Source organism: Molossus molossus, unplaced genomic scaffold (genome assembly GCF_014108415.1).
Source record: "Molossus molossus isolate mMolMol1 unplaced genomic scaffold, mMolMol1.p scaffold_m16_p_8, whole genome shotgun sequence".
Lineage (NCBI taxonomy): Eukaryota > Metazoa > Chordata > Mammalia > Chiroptera > Molossidae > Molossus > Molossus molossus.
The window spans coordinates 67,775,330-67,796,052 of record NW_023425402.1 but is presented as its reverse complement, the minus strand read 5'-3'; the positions used below and the strand labels follow the sequence as shown (position 1 = coordinate 67,796,052).

Genomic DNA, 20,723 nt, shown 5'->3' with positions numbered 1-20,723 from the left:
TTGCACTTGTCATTTACCATGCCTACGAATCAGCTGCAGAAATCACAGGCTGGTGGTGAGATGGTTTGTAACCTGCTAAGGGTAGACCCACTTCCAGGGTTTGGCAGAGACACAGCTGCACAGTTCACAAGATGAAGTCAACGGCTCCTTTCTTCCAGGACATAAATGACAGACACACAGGCAAACGATGGTCCAATGGAGGGTAAGATTAGAGGGAATGTCCCTAATGATTTCTCCAATGAGAAGCAGTTTTGTTTTCTCTTTGCCTCTCAGGGCACTACACCAACCACTCACCAGGAAAACAAGTGTTGGTGCCAGAGTCTTCTGTGGGTTCCAGGCCACTTTTTTTCAGAGGCAGGTACTTGAATCTCCCTGCTTGTGGCTCAGGGGTCATTCTATATGTCCTCTGGGAGTCTGGGGGTGTGTCATAATGGGATCAGGTGACAGTGATTCACACGTCTCTGGGCTAGGCTGTACCCACCTTGCTTGTTGACATTTTTTTCCCTGACAGCTGGTTATTCTCAGGCACAGATTACTTTCCTTCTCAACTTAATTTATTAGAACTATTTTGACAAAGCTGCTGGGCAGGGAGGCTGGTGTGAAGTAGGAAAGCCAGCAGGAAAGCCTCTGGGGCACATGTCTGGGCTACACTCCCCAAGCTTGCCCCCTCCACTGGTCTGCCCCTTGTCCGGGACCCTACCTGTCTCCTCCCTCTGCCCTGGCGATCCTGCCCATTAGCCAGCCTGCTGGGGAGCAATCAGATTAACTAGTGGCTGAGGAAATGCACGTACTGCTTGAGAAACAGAAACAACACACAGCAAACTTCACTGGAGGACTTGAAAGTATCAGAGACCTTCAGAGCCACCCCATCTGCCCTGCTCACAGAGGGGCAGAGGGGACCGCCCCACCTCCTCCTGAAGAAAGGTGAACTTTATGATTTATATCACACTGCCCGATGCCCTGGCTACTGCTGACTGGACAGAGAAGGGCAACTGTGCCAAGGGCAGTTGTAGAGGCTGGTGCAGCCCAGTGAGCTGGCCTGGTGCGAGAGCATTGTTTATAAGGGATGGCAATGATCAACTGGACTAACTGCATTTTCTCTCTCTGGAGTTTGAACCTTAGATCTACAGAGAAAGTTAGAGAGCAAAGACAGGTGGAAAGACAGCAGGGAAGCCATGGTGGACAGATAAGCTGCTGGGGAGCAAAGCTCAGTGGCAAGGGGGTGGGAGGGTGTGGAGCCCTCACCAAGCCTCTCCTTCCCACACTGGGCGCTGGTCTCAGGCTCCTGCCCAGCCCAGGCTTCTGCATGTCCATCCAGACTCTCAAAAAGAGCCCTCTCTGTGAGACAAACTCTGTGGGTCTCTCTTACTTACCACCCATGGAAGCTAATAAAGAATTCACATGGCCTGGTTTATCGTTGAGGGAGTCCCAACTGGGAGAAAAGCCTGCTCTCAGAGGTGGGGGTTGGGAAGGCAGTGACAGAGGCAGGGAAGGAGGCGAGGAGAGCTGATTCCCAGTTAGAGTGAGGTGCCATCGTTCAAAAACTTTCTGTCAAATGTTGTTATATTTGCTGCTTGTGTCTCCCTTGCTTACTTCACGAACCTTCCCTAGTTTGTCCACAGGGAACACAGTTTAGGAAAGGGGGCAGAATGAGTAGAAATCTTCACCCAAATGCAAACCTATTTACCTGTCGTGTGTTCTAAAGGCAGCTCCAGGCCAGTTTTGCATTTAGGTCTAAAACTCTATTGAGACCTTGTTGCCCATACCCCGATATTTAATGGAAAGAGAGCTCACAGGGAGCTCTCCTTATCCCATGAGAAATGACGACAGGAAAGGTCTTACTCTGATAGGCTTAGGACCTCAGGAAAGAACCCGCAGGGCCAAACTTTGTACTGGGTGAAATAATCCCTAACACGAGGCTTACAGCTCACACCCTCTTTCCTCACAGGCGCATGGATCCAGTCCGGGTTGCCGTTGTGGGGGCAGGGGTCATGGGGCTCTCCACCGCTCTGTGCATTTCCAAGCTGGTCCCACGATGCTCCATCACGGTCATTTCAGACAAGTTCTCCCCTGGAACCACGAGTGATGTGGCAGCTGGAATACTTATTCCTCATGCTCATCCAGGTGAGAGGGCTTTTTGCTCCTCTGCGGGTCACGGTAGATGTCAGGCAAAATGACGTTAGAGGAATTGTTTGTTCTTTAGGGTAACTTCTGCAGTGTGTGGATCTCAGCCACTATTTTGTTTTTAAGGTTTAGGGTGGGAACAGGAGAATGCATTTCAATATAGCCTCATACACTGGCCTAGATCATTGGGGTATAATCCTTAGAGGTCTAATTTAGTTTTCTTTGCAACTTATTCTTTTCTTTCTTTTTTTCTTTTTTTTTTTTTTTTTTTTTTTGAGAGAGTGAAAGGGAGGAAGGGAAGGGGGGAGAGAGAGAGAGAAACATTGATTGGCAGCCTCCAGCATGACCCCAACTAGAGCAGGGGATTAAACCTGCAATTCAGGTGTGTGCCCCCTACGAGAATCGAACCTGAGACCCTTTGGTTTGGCTGACACTCCAACCACTGAGCCAAACTAGTTAGGGCTGCAGCTTATTATTTATTTTTTCCTGATTTCTACACCAGTGGCCCAGTGCGCAATTTTGGAATAGTGTTGAGTTCACATGGGCAAGTGTTTAAAGACAGCACAGAGCCACTCCTAAAGAAATATTTATGGGCTTTGTAATAAGGTTTAAAACCCTGCTACTGAAATGCCCTCATTGACCTGGGGCGGGGGTGGGGTGGGGTGGGGTTCTTTCTCCTGTTGTTTTAACTGTATAGCCAGCTGGATGACTCAGCCACAAACTGACTTCTACTCGGGTTGGTTATGGACCCTTCAAGGACCACTGAATATACCTGGTGCCCAAGACCACCTGTCAGCTGGCTCACTTATCAAATGTTTCCCTGATTGGTTGGTTTTCCCTGTGTAGATTAATTATTATACAAACGGCACCTTAATTCCACCCCCCCACCCCCCCACCCCACCCCCAGTTTCTAGGAAGGAGCTTATCTGAAGCATAGTCATTATCATCATTTTCCTTTCTGTTCCATGTTTCTTCTTGATGATAGACACACCCATTCACAAGCAGAAGCAATGGTTTAGAGAGACCTTTGATCATCTATTTGCAATTGCCAATTCTGCAGAAGCTGGAGAGGCTGCTGTTCATCTGGTGTCTGGGTAAGAGAGGAAAGTTGAAGTTAATTTAGAATTTAGAATGATCTTAACAGACTTCAGAGTTCAGCATAAATTATTATTGAGTGTCTGCTGTGAGCAGAGTGCTGACCTAGATGTGGGAGGATTTAGAAGAAGATTTTAGGCTTTATTCCAAAGAACTCAAGAAAGACAAATTATAGTATTAGACTTTTTAATAATAAACAACCATTACAGTTTCTCATCACAGATACTATTTTGAGTTTCCTCGGGGGTTGTGCAGTGAATTGCAAATATGGCTACAAAAATATGTCAGGTAAGCAGTGAGCTTGGGCTATGTGAGGATAATGTGGCTGATGGAAAGCAAACAGGTATGACACTGGAATGGGGACAGAGACCCAAAATATAGGGACAGCTTATATATTTAGTGTACTTGGAGAAACTTATATTCCAAAAGTGTAAATTTTGTAGGTCACTAGATTTACCTTTTGAAGTGCCACTTGGGAAAAAATATCTCTGAAATGGTTAGCCTACCCCTATTTAATTCTTCAGGTCTGATTTCAGGAGACATGCACAATTGAACAAAAGAGTTTAAAAATAAATCCTAACACAAACTAGCACTTAAAATATGACAATGTCTTTTTATATGGTCTTAAATAGAGATCACTAGCCATTCTATCATTTTTAATTTATGACACAACCTGTATGTCTGTGTTATCCTGTGTTATAACTGCTGACTCTTGGCCTGCTGGGGGTTGTCGCAATGCAATGAACTACAAGCAGACACGGCTTGGAGTGAGAGCTCAGAGTGAGGGGGAGCATCGCAAGGGAGCAAATGCTCCAGATCTCTGGATGCAGCCCAGTTTATTTGCAAAGTGATTCCCTAGGTTACATGGTGTTTTAGGTTATTAAGCCCTTGAGATCATGTCTCTGCTGACCTTACTACCAAATCCAGAATACTTCCTGTTCTAGCTGTCTCTTGCTGATTTCAGTGGAGATACTTAACAAGCACATTCACACTTGGGCGATAAGCCCATTGGCACTTTCAGGGAGGCTTTCCAAACCCAACATGCATACCTTATCTATTCTCATGCATATTTTGACCACACTTTCAGGGTGGCTCCAGCCCATCATGCATGCCTTATCTATTCACATGTATACTTTGATCCTTGGCTGGTCCCCAACCCTATAATAACACAATCATACTCTTCAGCCTTTGGAAGAGCAGAGGGATGTTTGCCTTTTGCTATATTCTTAAGTCCACTTCACCTTTTGTGCTATTTTAAAAACAAAAACAGAAACAAAAGAAACTGTCCTATCTTCTCTTTTGAGATTAGGCTGTCTGCATGCAGATTTCTACCCTTTTCCTTTTCTTGCCCTACCTCCTCTTCACAAATACCAGATTATGTTGACATCACTAATTTCCCAAAGTCTTTGTCCAAAGTAGCAATTTTCACTTTTTTACCTTGCAAAGAAGGATTGGTACTATAGCTGTCTCCAAAGCCAGCTGATGACAGCTCCCATTAACATATGGCTACCCTTTGTTTCTGTACAAAACCAATGTGGTCCAGTCTAATTCACAAACTTTGGCCCTATGTCCAAAATTCAAATATCCTTTCAAGAGTAAGACTTTGCCACTACTAAAGGATATTAAAGAATGTACTTTAAGCTATTCTAAAAGAGCTATTTATTTCTTTTCACGAGTGCTTTTTATCCCATTTGCTTCCAAAAAGGATTTGGATCAATCAAGCAAAGACAAGGGCAAAGTGTCCTGTGCATCTTTGGCTTAAGTACCTTATTCATCTATTCATTCCTTCAAAACAAAATTTCAGCATTCCTCAGTATAGGGTACTGCCTTAGGTATTAGGGATATATAAATGAGCAATTTAGTACATACTTCTTTGGCATACAGTAGATTCTCAATAAGTATGTGCAGAGTGAATTTTTAAGAAAGGCAGATATGGTCCCACCCTCATGTAGCTTATGGTCTGTGGATAATGTCCTAAATCTAATGAGTTACAAATGAGACACAAGCTACCAAGGGAAGAGTGCAGGGTGTTATGAAAGCAGTTGTCTGGAGAATAAACTTAGTCTGAGATTTTATGAGAAGCCATCAGGAAAAGAATGATGTTTCAGTGGTTAGTCTGGTGATGTATAGAGGTGAAGGGGGCAGAGAAGGGTTTAGGGCAGAGGAGGCAGCATTCTGGGTAGAGGGAAGAGCATGTGCATAGACCTGAATCTGGGGCGACTGTGGTGTGTAGGAGGGTGTTGGAGGGATTGAAAAATTCCAGTGTAATGGGAAGTCATTGAGGGATTTTACACAGTAAAGTAATTGATTATATTTACATTTCAAAGATATTCTGCCTGTCGTGTGGAGAGCAGATTTGTGGAAAAAGAGATGATGGTGGAATAGATGATCTGTTGATAGTGGGTACAGAAAGTAGATAAATTTAAGAAATGCTTAAGAGGAAATTTATTATTATTATTATTAATCCCCACCCAAGGATATGTTTGATCTTAGAGAGAAAGGAAGGGAGAGAGAGAGAGAAATAAAGAGAAACATCAAAGTGAGAGATAAATATTGATCTATTGCCTCCCATGTGCACCCCGCCTGGAGATCGAACCTGCAACTTGGGTATGTGCCCTGATCGGTAATTGAACGTGAAACCTTTTGGTGTATGGAATGATGCTCCAAACAACTGAGCCACTGGCCAGAGCTTAAGAAAAGATTTGATGGGACCTAATAGTTGAGGGCATGCAGGGGATGAGAGAACAGTCAAGGATGATTTTTGGGTTGAGCACCTGAGTTGGATAAGTGGATAAGACTGAGGAAAGGAGTAGGGGAAGTGTGTGTCGGGGGGGGAGGTGTATTGTATGACGCATGGAGGTCAGTGGGGAGTAGGCAATGTGGGTCTGGGTCTGGTTTTGGAGCTCACGAGAGAGAAGTGGCTGCAGGTGTAACCTTCTGCTGTCTGGCCTATAAGTGACGGTGAAGATATGGAAGAGGGCAGTCTAGCCCAGAGAGGGGTGCAGAATGAGACAGCAGGAGGGCCCCGTGTAGAGCTCTGCAGCAAACATTTGTACTTTCCAGGGGGACTGCTTTGAATCAATTAGTTATGAATTACTTAAATTCTGATTCGTTAATGATCACATCATTAGCAACCATGGAGAGCACTCAAATGATTTTCCCGGCTATTTTAGAGCAGCCATGATTTACATTTATTACTATTGATGGCAACAACCCACCTCTTATAAATTCAAACATGTGCCTAGCAGCTATTGGTAGAACTATTACAGGCTTCTTGTTAACAACCAATATCATTCCAGCCTCATCTACTCCAACCTTGACTTAACGGTAACAGGACTCTTGACAACTCGGCTTCTTTCCTCAAGAGTTACATCCATGACCTACAACTTAAGTCATAATTAGCACTCCAGTTTCCTGCATCCCCACCACTGTTTACTCCAATTTAGATATTTTGTTCAGCATTGAGGCCCACCTTTACACTTTTTTTTTTTAATTTAATTTTTATCCTCACCCGAGGACATTTTTCCATTTTTTTGTTCAGATGGAGTGGGAGGGAGAGAGAGGAAGAGAGAGAGAGAGAGAGAGAGAGAGAGAGAGAGAGAGAGAGAGAGAGAAACATCGACGTGAAAGGGACACATCGAGTGGCTGCCACCCACACAACCAACCAGGGCCAGGGACAAACTGCAACCAAGGTACGCGCCCTTAGCAGGAACCAAACCCGGGTCTCTCTGGACCATAGGCCGATGCTCTAACCGCTGAGCCAAACTGGCCAGGGCCACCTTTACACTTTTGATAGTTTGCTTATAATTTATGTAAAGCATTATACAAAACAAAAACCATTCCTCAAATATGCAGAGTCGTAAGTAAATAAGAATTCTGGGCAAGAGGTTTTTGGAAAAGGAGAATTAAATTCAATCTTTAAAAGACACAGTACTTTTGCCTGGTCAGTGTGGCTCAGTGGTTGGGCGTCGACCCATGTACCAAGAGGTCACCAGTTTGATTCCTGGACAGGGCACATGCCCAGGTTGTGGGCCAAGTCCTCAGTGGGGAGCATGCAGGAGGCAGCCAATCGATGTTCTCTCTTATCGATGTTTCTACTTCTTTCTCCCGCTCCCTTCCTCTCTCTAAAATCAATAAAGAAAAATAAATAAATAAAAGACACACTACTTTTGAAATGTCTTATTCCCCTTCAGTCACGAACATTTTAAATTTAGCTGTTCTCATTATTTGCATAGGAAGGGTGATTTTTCAGTGCGTTAGGGAGTGTCACATGGAGTTCACTAGAAATGTGTTATTTCACAAAATTCATTCACCTAATATGTTTCAGTTGGCAGATATTTCAGAGCATTCCAACCGAAGACGAGCCATTCTGGGCTGATGTGGTTCTGGGATTTCGAAGGATGACCGAGGCGGAGCTGAAGAAATTCCCCCAACACGTGTTTGGTCAGGCGTTTACGACGCTGAAGTGCGAAGGCACAGCCTACCTCCCGTGGCTGGAGAAGAGGTCAGTTCAGCAGCTCTTCGCTGCTTGCTTCACCGTCAGAGTCATAAACAACTTCTTAGCTATGCATAAAATATGTACTGAAAGTCCTCTGTGGCCCCGCAGAGCTCTTGCTTTGTGTCTTGTTGCTCACAAGTGGCGAGGGCTTCGTGAAGCCACTCGAAGGCCGAGTCTGAGCCCCAGGAGTGAGTCACACATGCTGGTAGAAGCACATCTCCTCCTTCCGGTGAGCACCTTGCTGCACGGTCTGCCTCCCCCCCAAGTAAATCCCACTTATTGAAATAGTATCTTAGTTTCCTTGTCTGTAAAATGGAGAAGTTTGGAAACTATGCTTCCGGCTATAAAATGAGATGATTTACTCTAGTTCTTGGAATGAGATAATCCTATGTTGATTATAAATTATTTTTCTCATTAGGGATAAAGAAAATAGAGTCATTCTTTTCTTTTGTTATAAATAAGAACTCTAAAACGGAGGACTTACCTAAATTGAGTAATGGCTTCCTCATCAAGGTTAGCCCCAAATACCTTGAACTGGCCTTTTGCCTTGGTTCACAGGACTTCCTGCTTCCTGTTAGTTAGGAAACATGTCAGGAGCATCTTTATTTGAGACCCATCTCTATAGTTTAGTCTATAAATTGCAGGCATGTTGGAGGTTATGAAACATTGGCCTTTCCAATGTCTAAATCTGTATATTTGGTGGATGAATAGGAATGCTGTGAATTAGTGTCTAATGTTAGAAAAGCTACTTGAGGTAAGCAGGTAACAATGATTTGGTCCCAGATATAGGATATGGAATAACTGATACAGAGAGTTCATTAATTTCATAATTCTTTGTTGGTCAAAAGAAAAGATAAAATATGATTACTTTTGTTAAGGAATTTATAACCTATTGGGGTGGTGGTGTGTATGTATGTGTATATGTGGGTTCATAGTTATATATTAATGAACAATTAGAGTAACACATGGTGAGGGTTAAGTACAGATTTAGGAGAGTTGAATGTGAGCACAGAGCAGAGAGTCCAAGTCCACTGGACACACCAGGAGCATCATTGTCTATTTTTGTAGCTTTGTAAGTACTCCCCTCACTTTTACCTCTTAGCAATTCATAGTGGTCATTTCACTCTTGTTAAGTACCAGTTTCATAAAACCCACATTCTTGTGCTTTGTTCATTGGGCCACTGCCTGTATGCTAAGTTTGTACCTGAATACATCAGTTAACAAACGGACATTTTGAACCATCGCACGACACTCTTTGCAGCAGCGCCAAACTATCCTGAGTGGCAGTCATGTGTAGTGTTGAATTTTGTCCTCATGTTATAGAAACGAATGGGAAAAAACCAGAAGTGCTAATGTTAGTGACAAACTTGCAGTATCATGTAATTTACCTTAATCCAAAGAGGAGAGATCGTTAAGCATGCCCAAAGTCACAGGGCTTTACTGTCAATACGTTGAATAATTTTTTTTATTATAATTTAAAAAATGGAGGAACCTGTACAAGATGTCGGGCCTAAAAAGTGATCTGTCATAAGAGAGTTTTATAATTTTGGGTATTGTTAGTTCTCTTGGGCTGAAGTTTCATTAAAAATTTATTGTTTGGCTTTCTCATCTTAGACTTTTGTCCAAATGTTCTGGGAAGTCTGTAAAAACCTGGCTGGAGTCCTGGCCGGTGTGGCTCAGTGGCGAGAGCATTGGCCCATGCACTGAAGGGTTAGGGATCGGTTCCCAGTCAAGGGCAAGTACCTGGGTTGCAGCTTCAACCCCTGACCCTGGTCGGAGTGTGTGGGAGAGGCAACTGATCCATGTGTCTCTCTTACATCGATATTTCTCTCTCTTCCTCTTCATCTCCCCATTCCTTGCACTCTCTCTCTCTCTAAAAAAAACAAAACAAAAAAAAACAACAACAAAAAATGGAGAACATATCCTTGAGTGAGGGTTAACCAAAACCACCAAACAACAACAAAAACCTGGCTGGAGCTCTGTGCTGTCTGGCAGATTGGGAAGAAGTGGTGAGGAAATCTCCCAGAGTGTTCCCATCACAGAGCCTGTCATGGGCTGGCCAAGGATCAGGGATGATCATGGCCATAGATAAGGGAAGTGGATGAACTCTTGTAAACCCTTTATCCAGATTACTAACATTTTGCTTTATCATCCTTTCTCTTTCTTCTTTATGCATATTTTCCCCCAGAACCATTAAAGAGAAAGTTACAGACTTGATACCCCATTATTACTAAATATTGCCATGTAATTTTCTAGGAACAAGGATATTCTCTTACATAAATATAGTACTATGATAAAACCTAAGTATTTATATTGATACCATACTATAATCTATGAACCTTGCTCATATTTTGCCTATTGTCCCAATAATGTTTCTTATAGCAATATATACATATTTCTGTTCCAGGATCCAATCCATGATCATGCTCACACATTACATTTAATTCTCATGTCTCTTTAGTCTCTGGTCTTTATCTTTTATGACCTTTACAGTTGTCTATTACTTTTATTATTTATGACCTTTTCAATTGTAGGACAGACTAGTTGTTTTATAGAATGTCCCTAAATTGGGGTTTGCTTGATGTTTTCTCATGATTATGTTGAAGTCACACGGTAGCATAGTCCATCCCTCAGAGGAGACAATAGTCCCCAGCTCATGAGCTGGTGAAGGGAGAGGGCTTTGGCTGAGCGCATCCTTCGACCCACTGACTCATTTCTCATGCACCGCTGGAGAAGGGGTCCTCAAGGTGACCCAGAGGAAGGAGGATATAGCTCAGATTCGCCAGGGTGGGTTCTGAGACCTGGGAATCGAAATCGGGAGGTGGGGTATAAGAGTTTCTCCCAATCTTTCACCAAAGCTTTGGCTATTAAATATAACAGAAATTCCCCCTGGGAGAGAGGGCACATGTTGTTTTAAGGGACAAATAGTAGAGAAGATCCTTGGGAGATGGGGAGTGTTGATGGGTCAGAGAGAGAGCATGAAGGCCCAGGACACCTGAAGATGTGGCAGATGGGGTGTCATGTGGGAGACGGTGGAGGCAGGAAAGCCAGCGTCACTCCAGTGTTTGTGTCCCTCCTCTGAGGAGCTTTCCTAAATCCCCCAGTTTGCCCGGGCTGCCCTGGGCAGTAAGAAGCTTCTCCTTGGTAGAGGAGGGTGGGCTTGTCCCCACACTGGACTGTGAGTGACAGCCAGTCCCCAGCATGGCCACAGTCCGTCTGTTCTCCCATTCTTGTTGAGAGTGACCGTTTTGGCTCTGGGGCTAACCTCAGTGTTTTCACACGAACATGTACAGATGACTCTCAAACAGCATGGGTTTGAAGTGTTTGGGTCCATGTGTACGCAGATTTTCTCCTACATGTCCTATGTCCCCAGGTTTTGCATCTGTGGATTCAACCAATTGCAGATGAGGACAGCTGACTGTGTGCAGTATTCTGTGCCATTTTATATAAGAGACTGGAGCATCTGCGCATTAGGGTATTCACTGGGGCTCCTGAAATGAATTCTCCATGGATACCCAGAGACTGTACTTAAATTTTGGGGAGTCAAAGTTATTTTTGACTATATGGGGGTTAGCACCCCTAATACCTGCCTTGTTCAAAGGTCAACTGTACTATCTGCCTGCTTCTAAAGTATCACCTTCTAGAAAACATACCCTTATTTCCATAATAACCTTATTTTCAAGCCAATCTCTAACTGTGGGACAAAGTCTGGGAAACATCCTGCTACCCTCTCATTAGTTGGAAGCCTGCTGTCAGCATTTTCTTTACTTAAAACCCAAGTGATTGGTACTTCATGCCAGTGCTTCATGCCAGTGGAGCAAGCTGGGGTTTGTGCCTTGAGGCACACTGCTTACTGTCTGTTTTTAGGTGACAAAGTCAGAAAGAAGAGGCCTGAGGGTTTTTTGTTTTTTTGTCCCCAGGGTCTTGGGGAGGCCTTTTCCAGCTTATTTGTTTGATATACTAGTCCACTGTGACCTTGGGCTGGGACATGAAGAGATCCTAGCAATGCACCCCACCCCCTTACACACAACCTAGGGTCCCGGACACCTCATACTTCCTCCTGGCACCCACTGTGGGGCAAGCACAGAGAGCCTGCAGAGACCTTCCCTCAAGGCCTGGCCTCTGGCAGGAAGGCTGAGGAGAAAAGGGGGGGCACAAGTCCCCTTTCCTCTCCATGGAGGCTCTGTGGGGCAGGACTCCTCCAAGCCCAAGGCAAACCTTCCAGGACAAGGATTTAGGCCAGGGGATGGTGGTGGAGGATGGGGGCGGAGGGGGAGAGGCAGGCAGTGGGCCCCCTGGGGCTCCCTCTGTGGGCTGCCACCTTCTCTCTGCCACCAGAAGCCACACAATCTGCTCCTTCCTCACACCCAGGGTCTGTTGTGTTGCCTCCTACACCCCTTTTACACAATGTAAATGTTCATCCTGCAGGGTTTGGACTCAAAAACAGGCATTTCACTCAGCAAGCCAGAAAAGAAAAAATGTTTTTAACCACAAATTAGATCTTTATCATTTGTCAGAGATCAGAAGGGATCATCTCCCTCTCAAAATAATATCCATAACAAACAAAAAATCCTGAGGTTTAATCAGCCCTGCAGACCATGTTATATATCTTAGGCCAGTGGAGTCATATTCTGCTGCTTTTTACTTGCCTCTTCCAGGAACTGAATCATAGGGCAACAGATCACATCAGGAATGTGACAGTTTGTCCCTGCCTGACAAATGTCTGACTTGCAAAGTTACGTACAGCAGACCTCTGCTCCCCGAGCCCAACGCATGCCATGCCTGCTAGGGCACAGCAGCCAAGAGACGTCAGGTGGGTGTAGGAATTGCCTCTAGTCCCAAGAGCAGGGAAGGGAAGAGGGACTCCCCTTTGCTCCTGTGTGTGTGTGTGTGTGTGTGTGTGTGTGTGTACAGAAGTTCTCCCAGTGAGTTGAAGGAAGGGCTGTGAAGACAATCATTCCCATGTTTATGGATCAGGCAGATGTGGTCCAGCAGGGGGCTGGATTTTAGGCTTGGTAAAAATGGACACTTGGGTTTTAGGGTGATGACCAGAGGACATTGAGCTGGGGCTATTTAGTGAGCACAGCTTCTTCAGTCCTCCCTTGTTGGTAGTCGGGGCAATTTCCTCATGGGTAGTTGGGGCAATGGACTTCTCCCTGTCCAGGGTGAAGTCTTGCTCAGTTGCAAGAAGCCCCATGAACAAAGTCACCAAGCTTCTTATACCCTCAATCATGTCATGCAGAACCTCTAGAATAACTACTTCATATGGTCATAAAGAAGCCCTGTAGGTATCTGGTCACCTAATTTAATACCCAGCTTCCAAGTATGGTTTCTTCCTACAATTTTGTGCCACCTTAATGCATTGGCCAGGACTTTGCAATAATGACTGAGTATCACCACGTGGTCACATTGCAACCACACAAGGGGGATTGGGCCCTGGGCACATTCAGTAAGTTTCCTCCTGGGGTATGAGGCCTGGGTGGGACCTAGCACAGCAAGCCTGACAGGGCTTTTCTTTTTTTAATTTTTTTTTTTTTTTTCCTCATCAGAGGACATTTTTCCATTTTGTTGTTCAGGTAGAGTGGGGGGGAGAGAGAGGAACAGAGAGAGAGAGAGAGAGAGAAACATCGACGTGAAGGGACACATCGAGTGGCTGCCACTCACACAACCGACCAGGGCCGGGGACAAACTGCAACCGAGGTACGTGCCCTTAGCGGGAACCGAACCCGGGTCTCTCCAGACCGCAGGCCGACGCTCTAACCGCTGAGCCAAACCGGCCAGGGCTCTGACAGGGCTTTTCAACAACCTGTCCCCTATGATGGTTTAAGGAGTTTCTAGGTGAAGGATGGGCTTTCACCAGTAGCTCAACCAGCAGGATACCCTTGAAATAAAAAAGAAGGACATTTACATTTATCAAATTCTTACATAATTGTCATAAAAAAACCCAGTGAGCTCAGCAGTCTTGTCCCTAGGTTTTAGCTAAGCAAACAAGGTCAGTAAGTTTAAGTAATTTGCTCAAATTCCAAAGCTGGTAAATTCTCTTATTTTTCTGAATTAGGAGAATAATTCTGAATTCTAATTGGGATGATTGGAACACAGAACATTATGTTTAAGTATTAGCCCTCTCATGCTAACATCCCTGTGGTAGAAATAAAGGGGGCATGTCACCCTTGTCCCAACCATCTAGTTAGGGTAGTGGTTCTCAACCTTCCTAATGCCGCAACCCTTTAATACAATTCCTCAGGTTGTGGTGAGCCCCAACCAAAAAATTATTTTTGTTGCTACTTCATAACTGTAATTTTACTACTGTTATGAATCATAATGGAAATATCTGTTATGCAGGATATATTTTCATTGTTACAAATTGAACAGAATTAAAGCATAGTGATTAATCACAAAAACAATATCGTGAAATATTTATTTCTAATTACAAATAAATTAAATTTTCCCTTGAAGCATGGTGTAGCATGGGTAACAGTCTTAATATAGCAACAGTAAACTACATTGCTACATTTTGCAACAGTATGCGTAAAAAGTCAACCATGTGTGAAGGTTGAGATTGCTTCTTTCTCACCAGATCAGAAATTCTCAGGGCAGTCTTTGCAAGAGCACAATGATCATCTTCCACAAGTCTACTTCTGTATTTAGACTTGATAACCATCAAGCTGGAAAACCCTGTTTCACAAAGATATGTTGTTGGAAATGGAAGAAGGCCCAAAACAGTCTCAGACAGAACAAGATATGACTGCAAACATTTGATCCAGAATTTTGTAATTGGCATTGCAGAGAAATCAGTTCTTGCTGCATCACTGTTAATAAGTTCAATGAACTTCTCTTGTGCTGTTTCAGGAACATCTTCAACTTTGACTGTGAATAGGCTTCTGGTGAGTGCAAATGGGGTGTCAGGTAGATTTGGAAAGTATGATGAAATTTTGTTTGCAAGCATGGGAAAGTGTTCTTTCACAGAAATTATCATCATAATCCTTTTGTCTGGTTCAATGTCATGTTTCTCAAAGAAAGCAGATAAGGTAGGCAACATGTAAATTTTATTTTCATCCCGTTTTTTTTTTTTTTTTTTTTTTTTTTTGCCAAAGCTGAAGTTTCATTTCGAATGACCGGATCTTTTCAGACAAATCAAGGCATGTGCATTTGGTCCTTACAGTGATAAATTTAACTCATTCAAGATGGCAAAGATGTCAACCAAGTAAGCTATTTTCTGAGGTTCACTTTTATCACTGAAAAGTGCTTTGGACTGTGTTCTTGCTTTCTGATTAAAAAACGTTTTGAGTTCGTCACGAAGCTCAAAAACACGTTTTAAAACTTTTCCTGTCGACAACCATCTCACTTCAGTGTGAAATAGCAGATCATTGTTCAGCACATCCAACTCATTGCACAGTTGGGAAAACAGTTGACTGTTTAAAGTGCTCACCTTCACAAAATTGACAGAACTTAATGACACTTTTCATTACTTCTTGTAACTCTTGTGGCAGCGTCTTTGTTGCTAATATTTGCAGATGAATCATACAGTGGGTTCTGATGACTTTTGGTGACTCATTCAGTACTAAACATTGAAATCCAGATTGAAATCCTAGCATAGCTGGAGCACCATCTGTGAAAACACCACAAACCTTTTCCCAAGAGATCTTATGCTCTTTCAGAAATGAACCAACTGTGTCAAATACATCACATGCAGTAGTTGTCAGTTCAAGAGGTTTGCAAAAAAGAAACTCATCTTTAAAGTCGCCATCATTAATATACCTCACATAAACCAGTAACTGTGAACAGTTTGCAACATCTGTAGATTCATCAAGCTGGATGCTAAATATTGAAAGTGGAGCAGATTTAATCTCCTGGATTACCTGATCGAGAATATCAGCAGACATGTCATCTATTCTTATGTGGACAGTGGCATTAGATAAGGAAATTGTACTCAATTTGATAACAAATTCGTCTCCGATCATAACTCGAACAATGTTTTTGGCTGCTGGCAACATAAATCCTCAGCAATGATGTGAGGTTTCATAGCTCTGGTGATTCTGAGTGCCACCAAATATGAAGCTTCAACGGCTGCTACATTTTGTTTGTGGTACTTGCCACCAGTGTCAAGTCTGGCTTTCTTGACTCTATCTGCTTTGCTTCTAAAGTAGTTGGTATCCTTGACAGCAAAGTTCAGATGCTTACTATCAAAATGGTGTTTTAGTTTGTTCATCTTCATAGATTCAGCTGATAGAACCTCACAACAAATAACACATTGTGATTTCTCAATTCTTGCTGTAATTATTGAGGTAAAACCAAACTGCAAAAAATCCTCAATATATTTTCTTTTCTTAACATTCTTCTCTACACGATCCATTGTCATGGGATGGTTTGCTAATGAAAATAATATATAGCAATAGCTTTAATAATACAAAAGATGATGCATGACATAGTTTAGTCAATACAGTTCATTAAAGTTTCCTATGATTTACCACTCTCTGTATTGTTTTTTTTTTACACACCTGTTACTATCACAAGGGGGCAGTATTCACATCAACCACAGCTGAATATAAAAAGACCTTTCAGCATCCAGATTAAGTTCCCATGGTACAGATATTTTTTTTGCAGTAGTTGATTTTACAGTACATGATTTTACATTTACCCAATAATTATAATTCATGAAGTGTTGTTTTACCTCCAGTACTGCTGCTTTGAACACAGTAGCTGCTTTTAACAGAGTAGCTGCTTTCTACACAGTAGCTACTCTCTATACATGTGTGACTGGTCCGCATAAGTACATTATGGTGCCAATCTTGTCACATACACCTGTATTTGTACAGGGTGTATGTGATGGGGTTGGCGCAGTGATGTCATCATGCCAGGTACTGGTATGTGGGCGTATCTGCATGTGGGCACACTCACCTGGAGATGGATAGAGGAGCGGTGTCTCAGTTCCTAAGACCTTCGGAAATATGTGTTTTCTGATGGTCTTAGGTAACCCCTGTGAAAGGGTTGTTCAACCCCCAAAGGGGTCGCGGCCCACAGGTTGAGAACCACTGAATTAGGGAGACCAGACTAATACAAAGGAACAAGCAAGAATTAACAATATGTGACAAAATGTTCATAGCAGTTAATTTAGGTGCTAAATAAATGACATAAACAAGAAATACTTGGGTATTTAAAATACCAAATTAACCTGGTATTTATTTGGTATCTAGGATGATATAGAAATTCTACTAAACATAAAAAAACAAAGTACAGGGTGGGGCAAAAGTAGGTTACAGTTGCGAGTACACAAAACAAAGTAGTTCTTGTATTATTATTTATTAAATATTGTTTTCCATGCAAACAACTGTAAACCTGCTTTTGCCCCACCCTGTATATAATTTCCCTGAACTTGAATCTTTGAAATAGGTTTTTATTTAGGTTCAACTTTTGGAATCCCCAGTTTCCAAGGATGTGAAGCAATTGATGGCTAGAATTTGGTCTGCGTGGAAGCTCTTGAGGTGTTTGTTGCCAAGTTTGTGTCCATCTCTTCCTGTGAGGGGTGGAGCAGGAAGCTACCAAGGCTCACCTCTTGGTCTCTTTTTCTCCCCAGGGTAAAAGAAAGTGGGGGCCTGATGCTCACCCAGCGAATAGAAGACCTGTGGGAGCTTCACCCGTCCTTTGACGTTGTGGTCAACTGTGCAGCCCTTGGAAGCAGACAGCTAGTGGGAGACTTGAAAATTTTCCCCGTGAAGGGTCAACTACTCAATGTTCAGGCTCCCTGGGTGAAGCATTTTATTCGAGATGGGAGTGGGTTGACATATATTTACCCCGGTGCATCCAACGTAACCTTGGGTGGAAGTAGGCAAGAGGGAGACTGGAATCTATCTCCAGATGCAGAAATTAGCAAAGATATTCTCTCCCGATGCTGTGCTCTGGAGCCTTCTCTCCAGGGAGCCTGGGACATAAAGGAGAAGGTGGGCTTGAGGCCCTACAGGGCAGGCATTCGGCTGCAGATAGAGGTCCTAGCCCGGGATGGCCAGAGGCTGCCTGTAGTCCACCACTATGGCCACGGGAGCGGGGGCTTCTCTCTGCACTGGGGTACTGCTCTGGAGGCTGCCAGACTGCTGAGTGAGTGTGTTCAAGCCCTCAGGACCCCAGCTCCCAAGTCAAAGATGTAAATGACATAAAATGACAGCAAATGGTCCAGTAAATGACTATTGATCAAAATAGAATTTTTTTTCAGAATTAGAAATGATACAATGTGTATGAATAGATTTAGAACTAGTACTAATCTAATCTAGTGCTAATCTGGTACTAGACTTATATCTATTACTAAACACATGGGATAAAACGTTCTATTTTGATTTTTAAAAAGATTACTTTTAGATCTAGTGTGCAAGGATCTATGCCAATTAACATGGCTGATAACTCCGCAGGAGGAGATAATGTATGGACATTGCTGAACTCACTGTCAGCTGCAGAGCTGCCCATGATGCTCACAGGTTGTAGTCAAATGGGCATGATAGTCCCTGTAGATAAAATTACACAGTGATCATGCAGTATAGGTTTATTCCATTTAATGGAAAACAGAGCATGACTCCTGCTAGGAGAATTCCTGGTAGAAGACACTGATGAAGTTACCCAGAGACACAGCATCAACTCAGGGTCAGTCCCCAAAGGGTCATACTTTGCATCGCCACAGGCAGTTGAGAGTGGGCATGTATGGTTGACTGCGCCTAGCATTTCTGAAGACTGAAGACCATGTGCAGCCAAAGAGCTAATTTGCTAATTAAGGTGGAACAATCATTCTGAATAAAATATAACCAGAGTTTTCTGCAAGTTGTTAAAAAGTACTGGGAAGGAGGGGCATGTGTCTCATGATAAAATGAATTTGGGAATTGCTGTATTAAATATATCTAAATGGTTTCTTGACATGGGCCTGCTCAGAGCCTTCAATGCTTTTATGTGCATTGTGAATCCTCAGGAGGATTTTTGGCTTAATGAATGGTAAAGGAGGGGCTATTCATTGAGGTAAGGAAGCTTGGGAGAAACAGAGGTAAGTTTAATTTTAATTTTGGGGGGAGATGGTGTATTATGTTTAGAGATGAATTGTATTTAGAATATTCTGAGGGAGATGTGGGGTTGGCAATGAGAAGGTGGGAAATAGAAAGCCCCTAGGACAGCTTTATTTTTACTTTTTGCTCATTGAGCTTTTGCATCTGATTTTGTTTGAAGATAAAATGCTGCTGGGAGAGAGAAAGAAGGTGTGCGGGGTGGCGGGAGAGAGAAAACGTTCAAGTGTGGGTTCTTTTCTATAGATTTCCACCAGGGGGTGGTATTGTATCAAATTCAGATACATTTGAAAATTTAGAAATGACTAGAAATAAAAAAAGGATGGATACCACATGTGTTGAGTGAATATGTGATTATTTTGAGTTTTTATGCCCCAAATGCCTGTTGTTCTAAATTCTGTGTAAAGTGTTTGATAAATGTACAAACTTAGACTGAAAATACACACAGACCCACACTAACACACTTTCATAACATGACATCTGTGAGAAATAATATGTTAAGATAAAGTGGCATTTTAAAGAAGGGGAAATAAATTGTTTAATGGTAAAAAAATAAAAATGAAGACTGCTGCTCAAAATAGGTAGTCTGTCCGTCCTTTCCACGGTGGCTTAAAGTGTTTGAATGTGTGGCTGTGCCCCGGGTTCCGGTCCGGTCACTTTCATGGCATGGCAGCAGGCTCACACTATGACCTCGTCTCTTTGCTCCTCTCAGAGTTTGATTTCACTCTGCAATTTATATTTCAGCGCCCAACACTGAAAGACTGAAAGATTGGAGGCTTCTTGAGAAAGGCGTCATGGCTGCAGCCCTGTTTCATGTTTCTAATGGCAACGTCTCTGCTCCCAGGGTCTCTCAAAGGTTTTGGTCAGTAATGCTGACCTGGGTTGCACCTTAGAATCACCTGGGAGGTTCTGGGAAAATACTGGTGTCTACCCTGCTCTATTACATTAGAATCTTTGGAGGTGGGATGGGGCCGTGATATTAGTGTTTGTTCAAAATTACCCATAGGATTCTAACCGACAGCTGGGGCTGAGGGTCACTGCGCACTGTCCCCGGCTGGTCTCCGCACAGGGTTCTGCTGCTGCCATTACCACTAGCCTGCCCTGCCTTTCTCGCTTCTTGGGGCATTGTCTTGAGGGTGTGCTCACATAAGCAAGCGTGTCTTTAGGCATTTCTGGTCAAGGTGGCCAATAGGAATTAGCTGTCTCCCAAAGTAGGTCTCTAGAAATGCTGGGAATCACCTTGCTGGCTGTAGGTCAGCCACTTGTAGACAGCTCTCTGTCTTTGTCTGAAAGATGAGAGACAGTATGCAAACTGGTGATGGTCAAACCATGTGTAAAAAGAGAACTCTGACCTACAACTGGCAGCAACCTGCCGAGTAAACCAAACCCTTACTTATAATAACCAGCTCCAGGAGTTGGTCTGCTATAGGTCAGATTTGCAGGAAGCCAGGTTGCTCTCCCTAGTAACAATCTGGAATGTCAAACAATCATTTATGAAACAATTGGCCCCAGATAACCAGGCATTTCATTAATAACTGACAGTCTCATAGAATATAGAAAGATGACGGTGGGCAGGACCGGAGGGAGGGTGAGTGTGTGAGAGTGTGTGTGGATGTGAAGGTGGACGACCAAACCAGAGCAGTGCAGAGCCACGGAGCAGAAGGTTCCTGTGCTGTGGACGGGAGCAGCCAGCTACCATGGTAAATGGCCCTTCAGGGCGCTTCTCCCTGCACTGCGGGGAGGTCCCACCATTTTGGAAGATCCTGGGTATTCCCCGGGAGGAGGCAGTGGGAACGGCTAGGGCCCAGTAACCTGAGCCCACCAGCACACCTGGCACCATTGGACCAGTGGATACTCTGTGTCAACACAGACCAGTGCACAGCAGTGGAGCTCCCAAGGTGCTGGTCCCAAAAGCCACATACAGCCCGGAGCCCAGCACCATCCCCAATAGTAGCAGCCCGATCAGAGTG

General features: G+C 43.5%; 1 protein-coding gene across 3 annotated transcripts; it reads left to right on the top strand.

Moving 5' to 3' along the window:
* Nucleotides 1–278: 278 nt before the first annotated feature.
* DDO (D-aspartate oxidase) lies at nt 279–19,259 on the top strand. Of its 3 annotated transcripts, none has more exons than XM_036249156.1 (5): nt 279–358; nt 1,949–2,124; nt 3,110–3,218; nt 7,547–7,723; nt 17,292–19,259. In XM_036249156.1, exons 2-5 carry the CDS (start codon nt 1,953–1,955, stop codon nt 17,857–17,859), a joined length of 1,026 nt encoding a protein of 341 aa, XP_036105049.1. In that variant the 5' UTR covers nt 279–358; nt 1,949–1,952; the 3' UTR covers nt 17,860–19,259. The 3 variants fall into 3 exon arrangements, with proteins under 3 accessions (XP_036105049.1, XP_036105048.1, XP_036105050.1); XM_036249155.1 differs by lacking the exon at nt 279–358 and adding an exon at nt 614–924; XM_036249157.1 differs by lacking the exons at nt 279–358; nt 1,949–2,124; nt 3,110–3,218 and adding an exon at nt 3,451–3,507.
* The last annotated feature ends 1,464 nt before the right edge of the window (nt 19,260–20,723 follow it).